Source organism: Lissotriton helveticus, chromosome 8 (genome assembly GCF_964261635.1).
Source record: "Lissotriton helveticus chromosome 8, aLisHel1.1, whole genome shotgun sequence".
Taxonomy (NCBI): Eukaryota; Metazoa; Chordata; class Amphibia; order Caudata; family Salamandridae; genus Lissotriton; species Lissotriton helveticus.
Genome location: NC_136069.1, coordinates 1,592,527,226 through 1,592,542,463, shown reverse-complemented (window position 1 = coordinate 1,592,542,463; position 15,238 = coordinate 1,592,527,226). Strand labels below are relative to the sequence as shown.

The following is a 15,238-nucleotide window of genomic DNA, read 5'->3' as shown; positions in this document are numbered from 1 at the left end:
GGAAGCCCCTAAACTTCTGAGGTATGACCAACCTCCTGGCTGTACCAGGCTTGGGGTCTCTAGCCTCTGAGTAAAGGAGTCCATCATCCCAATACACAGTATGGGTACCTTGGGCATCCCCAGCAGCCTCAGCAGCAGCTTGCTGTCTGAGGGGTTCAAGGGAAGGGCAATCTAATTGAGCCTGCCTCAGGTCTGCCCTTGAGGGTCCCCCTGTCCCCAGAAACTCAACCTGTTCAGGTTCAAGTTCCTCAGAGACAGTCTCCTCTTGGACTGCAGAATCAGTTTCCTGTGAAACCTGATCCTCAACCTGGGGCAAGGTGGAAGGCTCAGCCTTTCCTCTCTTGCTCCTTCTCTTGGGTTGTGGATGGTCTATTGTTACAAGATCCACCACTGGTTCAGGAAGGCACTTCTTAGCCTGAGACCTTGTCACTGCAAGGACATGAGCTGAAATCCCTAGCATTTCTGCATGAGTCCTGTACTCCACTTCTGACCAAACTGAGCTTTCAAGATCATTGCCTAACAGACAGTCTACTGGAAGGTCTGCACTCACAACAACTTTCTTTAGGCCATTTACCCCTCCCCAGGAGAAGTTCACAACTGCCACACTATGGGAAGTAGTGGAGTTGCTTGCATTGGTCACTAGGTAACTTTCATCTGTCCAGGGTCCACAAAGTCAGGTGTCACCATTGTGACACTGGCACATGTGTCCCTGTAGGCCTGAGCCAGTTTCTCATTGATTAAAGGCGTCTGCCTATATTTGCCCAGGTTACTGGGACTCACTGTAGTGGACAAAGCTAAGTCCACGTCATATAGGAGAACTGCCTGAGTAGGGATTCTGACTAGGCCAGATCCTACTTCAGTACCCAGGGTTAACCCTACTACACCCTTTGGCTGTGTTCCAACGCTGCTTACTGTACTAGGGGGTGCAGGTGCTTTAGGAGCTGCAGTGGTGGGGACTGGATTTGTCTTGGTGCATTCACTGCCCCAGTGTGAAACTGATTTGCAGTTATTACACCAAGGCTTCTTTGGGCCATTATTCTTCTTTTTCTTGTTTCCATTCTGGGAACCACCCTCCTTATTACTATTTTGGGGGCCTGAAGACTTCTGGTCCTTACTCTTTATCTTTCTGATTTCTACCCTTCTGGTCTGTTTTCTTCTGGTCACCACCTTGGTTCTGGGGTTTCTGCTTAATCCTTGTTCTGACCCATTTGTCTGCCTTCTTTCCCAATTCTTGGGGAGAGGTCAGATCAGAGTCAATAAGGTATTGATGCAACAGCTGGTTTGTACAGTTATTAAGGATCTGTTCTCTCATGATAAGATTGTACAATCCTGTATAGTCTGAAACTTTACTTCCCTGCAACCAACCCTCCAGAGCCTTAGTGGCACAATCTACAAAATCAGTCCAGTCTTGAGTCTGTGCTTTTTGGGTGTCTCTGAACAACAACCTGTATTGCTCAGTGGTTAGGCCAACCCCTTCAATAAGAGCACTCTTCAAGACAGAGTAGTTTTTGGCATCCTCAGGTCTAACTGTGAGGAGCCTGTCCCTCCCTTTCTCTGAGAAGGAGTACCATAAAATTGCAGCCCACTGATCCTGAGGAACCTGCTGTACCATGCCGGCTCTCTCAAGAGCAGTCATCCATTTGTGGATGTCATCCCCTTCCTTGTAGGGGGCCACAATTTTTGTCAGGTTTCTATTATCATAGCTCCTATCTTTATCTCTAGGAATGTTGCTGCCACCAGTGACATCTAAGCCACACAATTTCTGCTCTCTTGCCAAGGCAAGTCTAGCTTGGGACAGGGCTACCTCCTCCCTCTCTATTTGGAGTTTGACAGCTCTCATCCTGGCCTTATGCTCTATTTTTTGTGAGGCAGTCATGCCTCTCTGAGATTCTCTTGAGGCACTAGAAATATGAGAGTCCCCTGATGGAGATCTCACTCTTCTGTTGCCTGGGAGAATGCTCTGGTGGGATCTGGGGAGGTGCTGGCCCTCTCCATTTCCCAGTAGGTTTAAGTTGGCCTGGTTACGCCTGGCAACTACAACCTGGTTAACCCCTTGATCCTGATCTTCAGGGTCCTCTACCTCTGAGTCCTCCTTCTCTTCTACCTCCTCTTCTTCCTCCTCCGGGGTGGTCTCAGTGGCTGTGGGGTCCACTCCCTCTCCTGATTCTAAGGGAACTGCATTTGCCTTTTCCAAGTCATCCTGCTCTAGAATGGCTATCAGGGAAGGACTGGTGGGACTTCTGCCCCTTTTTAACCCTCTTGAGATGCACAAGGCAACCAAGTCTTTGTGGGTTAGTTTGTCATAGCTGGAAGTTGCCTGGGTAAGGTCAACTGTCACAGGAACAGACCCTGAGGCTTTTCCTGTGTCAGACATGACTCTAGTGTGGTGTAAGTGATGCACCTACCTACACTAAGTGTTTCCCTACTGTACCTTGCTAGTGAGTTGTAGTCAGGGTGTGCTAATCCCTTTAATCTACAACTACTAAGTTCAGTAGAACTTAATATGCTAAGCTTTTGATTTATATGTACCTAGAGGTACTTGATGTGATCTTTCAATTTGATAAAAAGATTGCAATGGTAAAACAAACAGCAAGCTCAAATCCGCACCGCTGCTCACCAATGTGAGAAGTTGGCCTGATATATGATGTTTCCAATTCTGGAACCACCTTGTATCAGTCCAAACAACCCTTATGGTGTCTGGTTGTAAGTCAACCTTATTAGACAAGCTATCCTAGGGGTAGCATGGACTAAGCATCCTAAAGGCTTAACTTAAGAGGTCGTGTTAAGCGAGCTGTTTTACCACATACAATCCTGTAATATCAAATGAAAGGACACCACACAAGTATATATTATAAAAATATATGTATTTATTACTAAAAACAATCCCCAGTATTCTTTATGAATAAAGGGGCACAAGGGTTAAATCAAAAGCACAGTATAACATACAAAGTTGCACAATTTTGGATGAGGCCAAGGGGCCACTCAAACCATATACTAAAAAAATGGTATAAGAGAGACCATTCGATCAGTGGTTAGGCCTAGGGCCTAGGGAATCGCTGGGAGCAGTCGGGACAAGCAATGCTGAAGTCGGGAAAAGCCCGCGGGATTCGGGTGCAGTGCAGAAAGTGCACGCATGCATCAATGTTAACCAATGGTGCGTAAAAGTTACAAAGTTAGAGTTTAAGGACACTTCCGCTGAACCTAGAGGAACAAAACTTAAGACACAGACCCTAGAGGTGTGTACCAGTGTGGGAACACCGGCGTTGCAATGTTACCTCACCCACAGGAAGCGGGTGCACAGGGTCGAAGTTGAGTCGGGTTTCGTCACGCAGGTTCTTGGTGCTTGGAGCTGAAAGGGCTGCAGGCGAGGTGAAGGAGAAGTGTCCGGTGGAGTCCAAGGGTGGACTCGAGTCGAAAAGTACCTGAAAGCAGAGGGGACAGAGTCTGGGTCACTCAGCAGTGACCAGGGTGGAACCAGGACGGAACCAGGCAATGTCGGGCGCAATCAGGTGGTTGTCGAGGAGCTTCTCTCCGCTGTCACGTGGGCTCTGGGGCATCTACGAAGTCCAGGAGCAGGTCACGATCTGTCCCACGCAGGCTCTCGCCGTCGGCGCTGTCGGCTTCAAGATTGGAGCAAACAACACTTGGCAAAAGCAATCCACGCGGAACTGGAAGATTGCTTCTCACTTGGACCAGGAGGGTCAGAGTGGGGGCTCCTTTTCAGGGGAGCTGGTGCAAATCTGGAGCAACCAGAATCACAAGTCGTATTTCAAGTTTCGTCGGCACAGGGGCCACAAGCCAGCTGGCAAGGGACTGGCCAACGCGGTGAGCCAAAGAGAAGCAGAAGGGCCCCACGCAGCACTCGTCGAGTGTAGGGGGCTGAACTTCGGTGCAAGAGTGGCTCAGGGTTGGGGCTTCTCAAACCCCGCTGTACAGCTTCGAGGGTCACTCGTGGGCTGCACGGTCAGCGTCTCGTGGTCTTGTCAAGATGGCGTGCCCCACGCTTCCGGTCGCCTCCACGGGTCTCAGCTCTGCAGGGACTGTGGATCGGGCTGTTAGAAGGCAGGCAAGCTTGATCTCGTCGATCTGTCGCTCGAGTTCCGGCGGGAACTGCAACAAAGTAGACGTCGAGGGCTGGATGGTGCCTGTTTGCACAGGATGGTCACTCCTTGACCACAAGGGAGATTCTTCAGTCTTCTACATTGAGTAGGAGGTCGAAGGGTCCAGAGTTTCGTTTCTTATGTTTCATCAGGATAATCTGAAGTGCATTGGCACTGCTCCCACTCTTATTCGAATCTGGGGGGCTGGATTACCTGCTAGGTCCCCTCCTATGGGTGGGACCCAGGAAGTGGGTGGATACACCCCCTTCCTTTGATCCTGGCCGCGCTGGGACGGGGGCTGGAGTGCCCCAGAACCGGTTTGGCCGGATTATGCAAGGGGCAGCCTTGTGCTCCCCAGGCACTGTCTGGTTTCTTTCAAACCTCCCTGCTACAATCCACTATCTCCTGTCTGGGGGGTTGTAACACCGCCCTGCGACAGGAAACCCTTTGTCCAGGCCCCTTGGGCTGAGTTTCGGTCAGCTTCAGGGGGTCAGACTCGTGTCTGTGGCAGAAGCATCCATTTTGTGGATCTGAGGCCCTTTTAGAAATTAACTGCATTTAAGTAAAGTAACATGTCTTACCCCTCTAGAGGGGTGGAATGCTATCCCCGTTGCCAGAACTGGCGAGGGGATAGTATTCCAAATCGTATGACACCTTACACGACATGTTTTGATAAAGCCAAACCAGAGTTGCTATATAACCGCGAGGATTATAATGCACTTAAGAGTAAATGGTATGGCATTATCCTGAAACAGCTTAGGGATTTGTTCCCGACGGCTGCAGACAGGCTCAGCTCATGCTAGAGCTCCATCTCACATTAAACCACGCACTCTGCCTCCAGGATTGCTAAGGCCTGCCATAGGAGTGGCTCACAGGTTTATATGTGTCCAGATATAGGTTCAGATATAGGTATACTATATCTAAGCAAGGGGTGATTACACCACCTTGCCCCAGCTGAGTGATCAGCTAGTTGTGTCAATTTAAGAACCAGCCAGGGGTGGCAAAAGATATGCTGCAGCCCCTGGTAGGCCTTGGTGGCACCTATGCCCTGAGCACCTATAGTGCATGGTACAGGGGCTGACAAGGAGTCCATTTCCAATTGTGGTATGTACCTATAGCACATGTTATCAATAATTTAGAGAGAGAACAGCAGGCTGGGGGTCTGATTAGCAGGCCCACAGCCTCAGTAGTCTAAAACCAGTGAAGCAAAAAGCAAAAATTTGGGGTGACCATAGGATAGCAGACCCTACTCTCCTACAGTCCTTTACTCTCCTTATCCACATAGTGAGGAGATTTTTAAGAACTGCGCCCAGAAGACCCATGAGTGGTCTTTTTAAGGGCCTTCTCAGGATGTTCCCCTGAGGAATGAGTCTGAGGAGATTCTCTTCTCTTTTGAGGTCTCCTAGACGTTGAGGATAACGCCTCATCACGGTCACTGGAGAAAATAAAAAAACCTCCTTTCTGGTCTTAGTGTTTGACACCATATTAAAAATCACCCTTCACGACCTCTCAAAAACTTACTTGAGAAAGTGCGACATACCTTGCAGTCTTTGACCTGTACCAGACCTTCTTTAAAGAATGTATTTGAAGATAATCCATATTAGAAAAGAATCCTTGACAACAAAGTCATTTAATGAAGTGAAAAAACACAACCTGAGCAGAGCTCAGAGGAGACTCCCTTAGCACAACGTGCGGTAGAAAATCTGAGGGACTGTGGCTCCTGCAAGGAAGGTTCTAGAGGGAGGTGATAGCTGATTGGCTCTTCTCTAGAGTTTGGTCCTTTTTACAAAAGGACATGGATAGGTTACTAGGGTGAGGCATTTAGGCCTACTATTCTCTATGTATGTCTATGGGACATTGCTTTTCTATGTACCGGAGACTCCCGTCTCGACGACGGGGAATGATTCAGGCATGTGAATCTATGAAAGACACCCATAATACTGGATAAATGAACTGCTACAATCGTAATACTGGCTGTAAAGTATAATGTGTACAGCAAGAAGAGTATTATAAAATAATACTGTAAAAGCATGGTACGGTTTCTAAGCCATAAAATATACATAAATAATAAAAGGTTAAAACGTACTCAACTGGCGCTTCTAAAATACGCCTACCACGATGTACTTAACCTAAGTCTAGTACTAGGGAAGAAGTAAGTGTGGTGTAGCATAAGTTTAGTATTCTTTTTTGCCAAGAATCTATCCAAGATTTCTCTTAGGGTCTAATCAGCTCAGTACCTTGGTTTAGAATGAAGGAGGTCAGTCTCAGGACTTGATTTCCCAACAACCCGCAAGGGTAGCTTGGAAATACTGGAGCTGGATTTCTCGGCAAGAGAAAAGACAGCGTCTCTCTCAGTGCGTCTGCTGGAGGGTCGGCTTCCTTCGGCACTTTCTGCAGCAGGATGCGTCGGGCAAGTAGATAGTCGAACTTCTCCAAACCACTGTGTGTTTGATATGGCAAGTGTGGGCATATTTATACCTTGAAGGTGCTGAGTTTGACGTAAAGGTGGACATAATAACGTCATCAAAGAGTCTCAGTTCTTTGAAAACTCCATGAGTTCTTGGACAAGACAATATGCAAGCAAGGGGAAGTCCCTAACTGCTGAAGCCGAGTTTTCCAAGAAATCGTTGTGGATTTTCGGAACTAGTGGAAGTAGCCATGCCGTATTTGGACTGCATGAGCTATGTCTAAACATGGTTATGATTTCTATGCCTATATAAGGATATGGTGATTTATACCTATATAAGGGCATGAATCTGGAAAATTACACTAGGGTCCTAAAATGCTATACAACAGGGTAATCTGAGGTTTGGTGGCCCTTGAGAGGAAGAGTGCTTCAGGAGCAGCTTCCTGACTGGTTCAAGTTTGATACTTACTAAAACAATGTGAATTGGTTAACAATGTCACTTGTTTGAATTTTGCTATATAATGCTTTCTTTGAAACACTTTGTACAGCTACTGTGGGACTACCACCTAGAGGACGAGAAAGTTTCAAGCATGTGAATCTATGAAAGAATTTAATACTGGAGAAGCAGTGTGTACAGAAAATAACTAGTATTTTCATTAAAACCTACACACCTCTTCTAGCCCAAATCCAATTAGCAGTATGGAAAATACATAATTGCCCAATAACAGCTAAAGAAGCGTTGCATGCATACACATAGAAAGGAACCATAAGAAGTGCAGGGACCCCTATCCTGCAGTGACATCCAAAATTAATGGTGGCATTAGAATGGGCCCTGCATATTACAGTTCTTAGCTTCTGTTGCTTGGGAATTTGTATTTGTGATTGTTTGTATAGCGCTAGAATCGAGCCCCGAAGGAGTATCTCTGCGCTTAATCAAGTAGATCAAGTAGACAACAGCCCTGTTTATGTAATATATTTAAGTATGATTACCTTTTTGACATCCTTGTGCATATACCTGGCTGTCTGCTTGGCAAGCTCAGTTTTACCTGTTCAAAAACAGCAGGAAAAGAAGAACAGTGTAAACCAGTTGTACGCTTCAGTACCTCTCTCAGGAAAAACTAGTCAGCATGAAGATCAAAGGTAGTGTAGAAGAGCAGACAAAATCTTAGAAACAGTTATTCAAGACAAGCAAGCTTTACTTTAACCTGTAGCAATCAGTGTTTCTCATGCCACTCCTCGTTTCTGTGAAACAAGGGTCAGTGTTAGGATTTGTAAGGAAGGTTCCATGCAACCAGGGCAGTATCAAGTAATGTTGGGTGCAGAAATTTTGGAGCGCAGTGCTGGGCAATGGAAGCCATGTCATAGTAAAGGGATGGTGGTCTCACCTTCTCTATCAGACCTATAGTGTGACAGACCAGTGCTATATAGACACTGGAGAGCTGAGGGATGTGTTTAACCCCTTCGACGCTCATGACGAGCTGGGCTCGTCATGAGGTAGCCTCCTCGCACGCTCATGACGAGCCCAGCTCGTCATGTAAAGTGCGAATCCGCAAAATCCAGCGTACGGGGGGGAAATCATGCCGCACGCATGCGGTTAATGATCTCTCTATATCTCAATACTAGGAAACTACCTGGCATTTTGTGTGTCGATTGGCCAGTATTATCCAAGGAGGAACCGCATATTTGAATCACTAGTAAGAAAGTGCAAGAGCGGCCTACGGAATCTCATATGAACGGTTCACGGCGTGCAATTTAGAAGGGTATTCAAGAAGGTCTTCCTCATGACACTAGATTAAAGAGTATACATGCTGTTGGGTCCACTGTGCTCAAGCACATGGGGCAATAGGAACATTACAGTCAAGGGGACGGTCATTTTGGGTCATTATTAAATGTGATAAGATGCTACTGGGCATAGTGACAACTACCTCCTACTGAACGAAGAATGCACCTTATGTAAGCAAGTGCAAGAAAGTCCTATAATGAGGTAAGAACAGTCTCCACTGACTACAGCTATAGTTAAATGAACTCTCACATCACAACCTCATACCAATTAGATAACATGGAATCACCTGCAGAGACCAAGAGGTAAAGCTACTCCCACCATGTCTCTCTGTTGGCATCTTTGCTTCACTCAAGCTCTTGTGTCATATAAACAACGAGAACATGCTGCCAGCAGGTAACACATATGTGTACCTATTTTCCTCTCCTATACCTTTGTTTTAGGTCAGAAGACTTCTGGAGTAAAGTTACTATTGAAGTATCCAGTGTTGGGCCACGAGGGTCGGACACATGCCACATGTTTAGCATATCTGTATATGATGCATTAACATATACAATGAATTGAAATGTTAGTCGCTGATATGGTCTGTGGTTATGCTGAAAATCTGTTATGCATCCGTCCCTGTGGAGACTCCTAATGCGTACATTGCTACAGAGCCCAGATGCTGCCATCCACAAGAGTGTTGGATTGGGCACCTATGGGCTCTGTGGAGACTACTAATGCAGACATTGCTATAGAGCCCAGATGTGCCATCCACCAGAGTGTCGTAGAGGGCACCGATGGGCTCTGTGGAGACTACTAATGCAGACATTGCTACAGAGCCCAGATGTGCCATCCACCAGAGTGACGTAGAGGGCACCAATGGGCTCTGTGGAGACTCCTAATGCAGCCATTGCTACAGAGCCCAGATGTGCCATCCACCAGAGTGTCGTAGAGGGCACCGATGGGCTCTGTGGAGTCTCCTAATGCAGACTGCTACAGAGACCAGATGTTCCATCCACCAGAGTGTCGTAGAGGGCACCTATGGGCTCTGTGGAGACTACTAATGCAGACATTGCTATAGAGCCCAGATGTGCCATCCACCAGAGTGTCGTAGAGGGCACCGATGGGCTCTGTGGAGTCTCCTAATGCAGACTGCTACAGAGCCCAGATGTGCCATCCACCAGAGTGTCGTAGAGGGCACCGATGGGCTCTGTGGAGTCTCCTAATGTAGACTGCTACAGAGCCCAGATGTGCCATCCACCAGGGTGTCAGATTGGGCATCAATGGGCTCTGTGTAGTCTCCTAATGCAGACATTGCTACAGAGCCCAGATGTGCCATCCACCAGAGTGTCGTAGAGGGCACCGATGGGCTCTGTGGAGTCTCCTAATGCAGACATTGCTACAGAGCCCAGATGTGCCATCCACCAGAGTGTCGTAGAGGGCACCGATGTGCTCTGTGGAGTCTCCTAATGCAGACTGCTACAGAGCCCAGATGTGCCATCCACCAGAGTGTCGGATTGGGCACCGATGGGCTCTGTGGAGTCTCCTAATGCAGACTGCTACAGAGCCCAGATGTGCCATCCACCAGAGTGTCGTAGAGGGCACCGATGGGCTCTGTGGAGTCTCCTAATGCAGACATTGCTACAGAGCCCAGATGTGCCATCCACCAGAGTGTCGTAGAGGGCACCGATGTGCTCTGTGGAGTCTCCTAATGCAGACTGCTACAGAGCCCAGATGTGCCATCCACCAGAGTGTCGTAGAGGGCATTGACGGGCTCTGTGGAGACTCCTAATGCAGACATTGCTACAGAGCCCAGATGCTGCCATCCACCAGAGTGTCGGACTGGGCACCGATGGGCTCTGTGGAGTCTCCTAATGCAGACATTGCTACAGAGCCCAGATGTGCCATCCACCAGAGTGTCGTAGAGGGCACCGATGGGCTCTGTGGAGTCTCCTAATTCAGACATTGCTACAGAGCCCAGATGCTGCCATCCACCAGAGTGTCGGATTGGGCACCGATGGGTTCTGTGGAGCCTCCTAATGCAGACATTGCTGCAGAGCCCAGATGCTGCCACCCACCACAGTGTCTCACCGCTGGCTCCTGCACCAGGGAGGGGACACGCGCAGGCAATGGGAGTGATGTTGAAAGCCAGGAACTCCTTTACCTATTCCAGACGATCCCAGGAACAGGAAGACCAGGGGGTGCTCCTCGTCATACCAGCCATTCTCCTTCCTCCGGATAGCTGCATAGGGAGAAAAGCAGAGGGATAAGGCTGCTGGGCCGCGCATATAAATCAATGACACAAAACCAAGTATAATTATCACTAAGTATACACAATGTTTTACTGCTCTCTGCTCACTCCAAGTCCTCGCTACCATTAGAGCTACCTAATCTGATTAGCCGGCAAGGCCCCCAGAGGCCCCTAATCAGGTTAGTATGGATTTGAAAAGCTGCCCAGAGCCGATTTCGGATAAAGTTTTCCAGGATGTGCACTCAATGTTGCCAAGGAAACAAGACAGCAGGATGGACGGAGGAGAAGGAGGGGGCGCGCTAAGGCGTTCTAGCTATCAGGGTTGTCCGCCGCAACCTTCGGCGGGTCCTTTCAGCATAGCTTGTTGGTTCTCCCGCTTATGCAGGATGAAAGGACGGACGCCCGGATTCAAGGTGACCCCGGCCTCGGACGGCCTGGCGGGTGCACCTTCAGGCTTCAATCTTATATGAAGCTACGAGGCTCGCGGATCCCGAATACCAATGCGCGGCTCGGGTCCGGCAGGCGCTCGAATGAAAGTATGGTCGCAGGGCGGCCTGAAGCAAGTCAATCACCGCTTCAATCTTCCACCAAGGGCCTGGTGAAGACACCGGGGTGGGCCAGCAGCCACCCCGAGCCTCTCACCAGCATGGCCGGCTGGAGCAGTGAGAGCCGAGAGCTGCTCGAACTGAAAAACACCCATCATCTTACACAGGACGCGTCGTGATTACCAGTCCGATGTCTTTAAAGCGATCTGTAAAACTAACAGCGGGAGGCCTCTTTAGTGTCTGAGGCCAGCTCCCGACCCTTGTGTCTATCACTGGGTTTTCGAACCTATCTACCAAACTTATGTATTCTGGAGGGAGTGATGTTCTTATGTAAACTAAAATGTAAAGATCAAAAGAGGAGAAATTGTTAAGGCTGAACAGTATTTTAAACCGAAGGGCTATTTCAGCCGTAGGGAAACAGGAAAAAACCCCAAAGTGAAATATGAAGGGCAGTGAGGGACCCATTCACCCAGACGAGGGTCCGCACAGAGTAACCACAATCCAGGCCTCCCAGAAGCACTGCCAAATAGATGGGACAGCGACCAGGAGCGGGTTCTTCGGAAGTGACATAAGACATGGCATGAGCTCCGAAGCACCATTCCAGGACCGCAGTCCAAGGGACAGTCCAATGTCAATCACCAGCCCCCATTCATCACAGCGGATACACCCAATCACATCCACCCTTGCTGACACACATACCATTCAAATCCCCTCTGAACCCGGGTATGAAACACAACAAACCATCCTCCCTGCAATAAAGGCAAGAACCAATCCGCACATCCACACACCTCAACAACACTCACATGTACACAAATACACACCCACCATACAGATACCATTTAAGAACCAGAAAAAATCTGGAAGTAACCCTGCTATACTCAACGGCAACCCATTTCACCTAAAACGTACAATGGTCCAAAAATGTCCATTCTCCAACATCACAACTTCTTCCCGAAATTCATGATCTTTCCAAGTGACAGAAACGCAGAACACCACTTCCTCCGATACCTGTAACAATGCACCACAACCCCAGCCACTCAACACACAATGATCCACCTCTTCATGCTCATCACAATATTTGGAAGAGATATGGCTCTATCTCAGCACATTCATCACGGCCTCCAACCCACACAGGATCAGACCTTAAAAGTAAGGCTCCTCGTTTTCATGTCCTACTAATGTTTCCTGTCTGTATTCATTTTTCAAAAGTGGAAAAATCGAGATAATTGGGCGTCTTTTGAGGGAGTCTTTAAGTTATCATTAATTAAATCTAAGAAATTAGCTGTGTTGCTTGAAATCCCAGAGTCAAAAATAGGATGAGATTTCTTTAAATAAGTTCATTTCTCTTTGTGTTATAATGCTAATATTTTCATTTGGGTGTTATGTTTTATTATATTTGGCTTTTTAACGTGTACATTTTAAAGTTAAATAAACATGAAACTATACAAGTTACAATTCATTTGTTCACAAAACTCAAATAAGTATGCATAAATACTGATAAGATGGACAAAAAAATAAACATGGATAAATACAAGCAGGTGTTTAAAAAAAAATAAGTACCATAAACCGGGAGCCCTGCTTCTAAGCCACCCCAAAAGACGCATACTGCCAGACTGCATTCATTATTTCAAAGAAAAGAAAGGGACACTCCTGTGACATGATATATTATTGACATCCTTTGATCAGCTATGTACACTCCTGTGATGTGTCACGTTATAAATACTTCTGTCACATGATGCGTTATGGACAGTCCTGTGACATGATGCGTTATGGACAGTCCTGTGACCTGATGCTTTAGGGACAATCCTGTGATGTGTCACGTTATAAAAACTCCTGTGACATGATGCGTTATGGACAGTCCTGTGACATGATGCGTTAGGGACACACCTGTGATGTTATGGGCACTCCTGTGACGTGATGCGTTATGGACACTCCTGTGATGTGTCACATTATAAATACTTCTGTCACATGATACGTTATGGACAGTCCTGTGACATGATGCTTTAGGGTCACTCCTGTGACATGATGCGTTATGTACACTCCTGTGATGTGTCACGTTATAAATACTTCTGTCACATGATACGTTATGGACAGTCCTGTGACATGATGCTTTAGGGTCACTCCTGTGACATGATGCGTTATGGACAATCCTGTGATGTGTCACGTTATAAAAACTCCTGTGACATGATGTGTTGTGGACACTCCTGTGACATGATGTGTTTATGGACACTTCTGTGACGTGATGCGTTATGGACACTCCTGTGACATGATGCTTTAGGGACACTCCTGTGATGTGTCACGTTATAAAAACTCCTGTGACATGATGTGTTGTGGACACTCCTGTGACATGATGTGTTTATGGACACTTCTGTGACGTGATGCGTTATGGACACTCCTGTGACATGATGCTTTAGGGACACTCCTGTGATGTGTCACGTTATAAAAACTCCTGTGACATGATGTGTTAGGGACACTCCTGTGACATGATGCGTTATGGACACTCCTGTGACATGATGCGTTATGGACACTCCTGTGACATGATGCGTTAGGGACACTCCTGTGACATAATGCGTTAGGGACAAACCTGTGACATGATGCGTTGGGGACACTCCTGTGACGTGATGCGTTATGGACATTCCTGTGACATGATGCGTTATGGACACTCCTGTGACATGATGCGTTAGGGACACTCCTGTGACATAATGCGTTAGGGACAAACCTGTGACATGATGCGTTAGGGACACTCCTGCGACGTGATGCGTTAGGGACACTCCTGTGACGTGATGCGTTATGGACACTCCTGTGACATGATGCGTTATGGACACTCCTGTGACATGATGCATTATGGACACTCACGTGATGCGTCTTGTTATAAAAACTCCTGTGACATGATGTGTTAGGGACACTCCTGTGACATGATACGTTATGGACATTCCTGTGACATGATGCGTTATGGACACTCCTGTGACATGATGCGTTAGGGACACTCCTGTGACATAATGCGTTAGGGACAAACCTGTGACATGATGCGTTATGGACACTCCTGTGACATGATGCTTTAGGGACACTCACGTGATGCGTCTTGTTATAAAAACTCCTGTGGCATGATGCGTTTGGGGCACTCCTGTGACATGATGCGATATGGACACTCCTGTGACATGATGCGTTAGGGACACTCCTGTGACATGATGCGTTATGGATACTTCTGTGACATGATGCTTTAGGGACACTCCTGTGACATGATATGTTATGCACACTCCTGTGACATGATGTGTTTTGGACACTCCTGTGACATGATGCGTTTGTGGACACTCCTGTGACACGATGCATTAGGGACACTCCTGTGACACGATGCGTTAGGGACACTCCTGTGACACGATGCGTTAGGGACACTCCTGTGACACGGTGCGTTAGGGACACTCCTGTGCAGTGATGTGTTATGCACACTCCTGTGACGTGATGTGTTATGGACACTCCTGTGCAGTGATGTGTTATGCACACTCTTGTGAGGTGATGTGTTATGGACACTCCTGTGACATGATGCGTTATGGACACTCCTGTGACATGATGCGTTAGGGACGCTCCTGTGACATGATGCATTAGGGACGCTCCATTGACATGATGCGTTTGTGGACACTCCTGTGACATGATGCGTTATGGACACTCCTGTGCAGTGATGTGTTATGCACACTCTTGTGAGGTGATGTGTTATGGACACTCCTGTGACATGATGCGTTATGGACACTCCTGTGACATGATGCGTTAGGGACGCTCCTGTGACATGATGCATTAGGGACGCTCCATTGACATGATGCGTTATGGACACTCCTGTGACACAATGCATTACGGACGCTCCTGTGACATGATGCGTTAGGGACACTCCTGTGACACGATGCATTAGGGACGCTCCTGTGACATGATGCATTAGGGACACTCCAGTGACATGATGCGTTATGGACACTCCTGTGACACAATGCATTGGGGACGCTCCTGTGACACGATGCATTAGGGACGCTCCTGTGACACGATGCGTTAGGGACACTCCTGTGACACGATGCATTAGGGACACTCCTGTGACACGATGCGTTAGGGACACTCCTGTGACATGATGCGTTAGGGACACTCCTGTGACACGGTGCGTTAGGGACACTCCTGTGCAGTGATGTGTTATGC

General features: G+C 47.6%; 1 protein-coding gene across 2 annotated transcripts in view; it reads right to left on the bottom strand.

Annotated features, from left to right (window-relative positions):
* CLPB (ClpB family mitochondrial disaggregase) overlaps positions 1–15,238 on the bottom strand; it is a 1,099,187-nt gene that overhangs the window by 406,003 nt on the left and 677,946 nt on the right. For both annotated transcript variants that reach the window (XM_078658618.1, XM_078658616.1), the window contains exons 8-9: positions 10,434–10,511; positions 7,498–7,553 (exon numbers count right to left, since the gene is read on the bottom strand). In XM_078658618.1, coding sequence (XP_078514744.1) covers positions 7,498–7,553; positions 10,434–10,511 — 134 coding nt within the window. The remainder of the gene's footprint in view (positions 1–7,497; positions 7,554–10,433; positions 10,512–15,238) is intronic.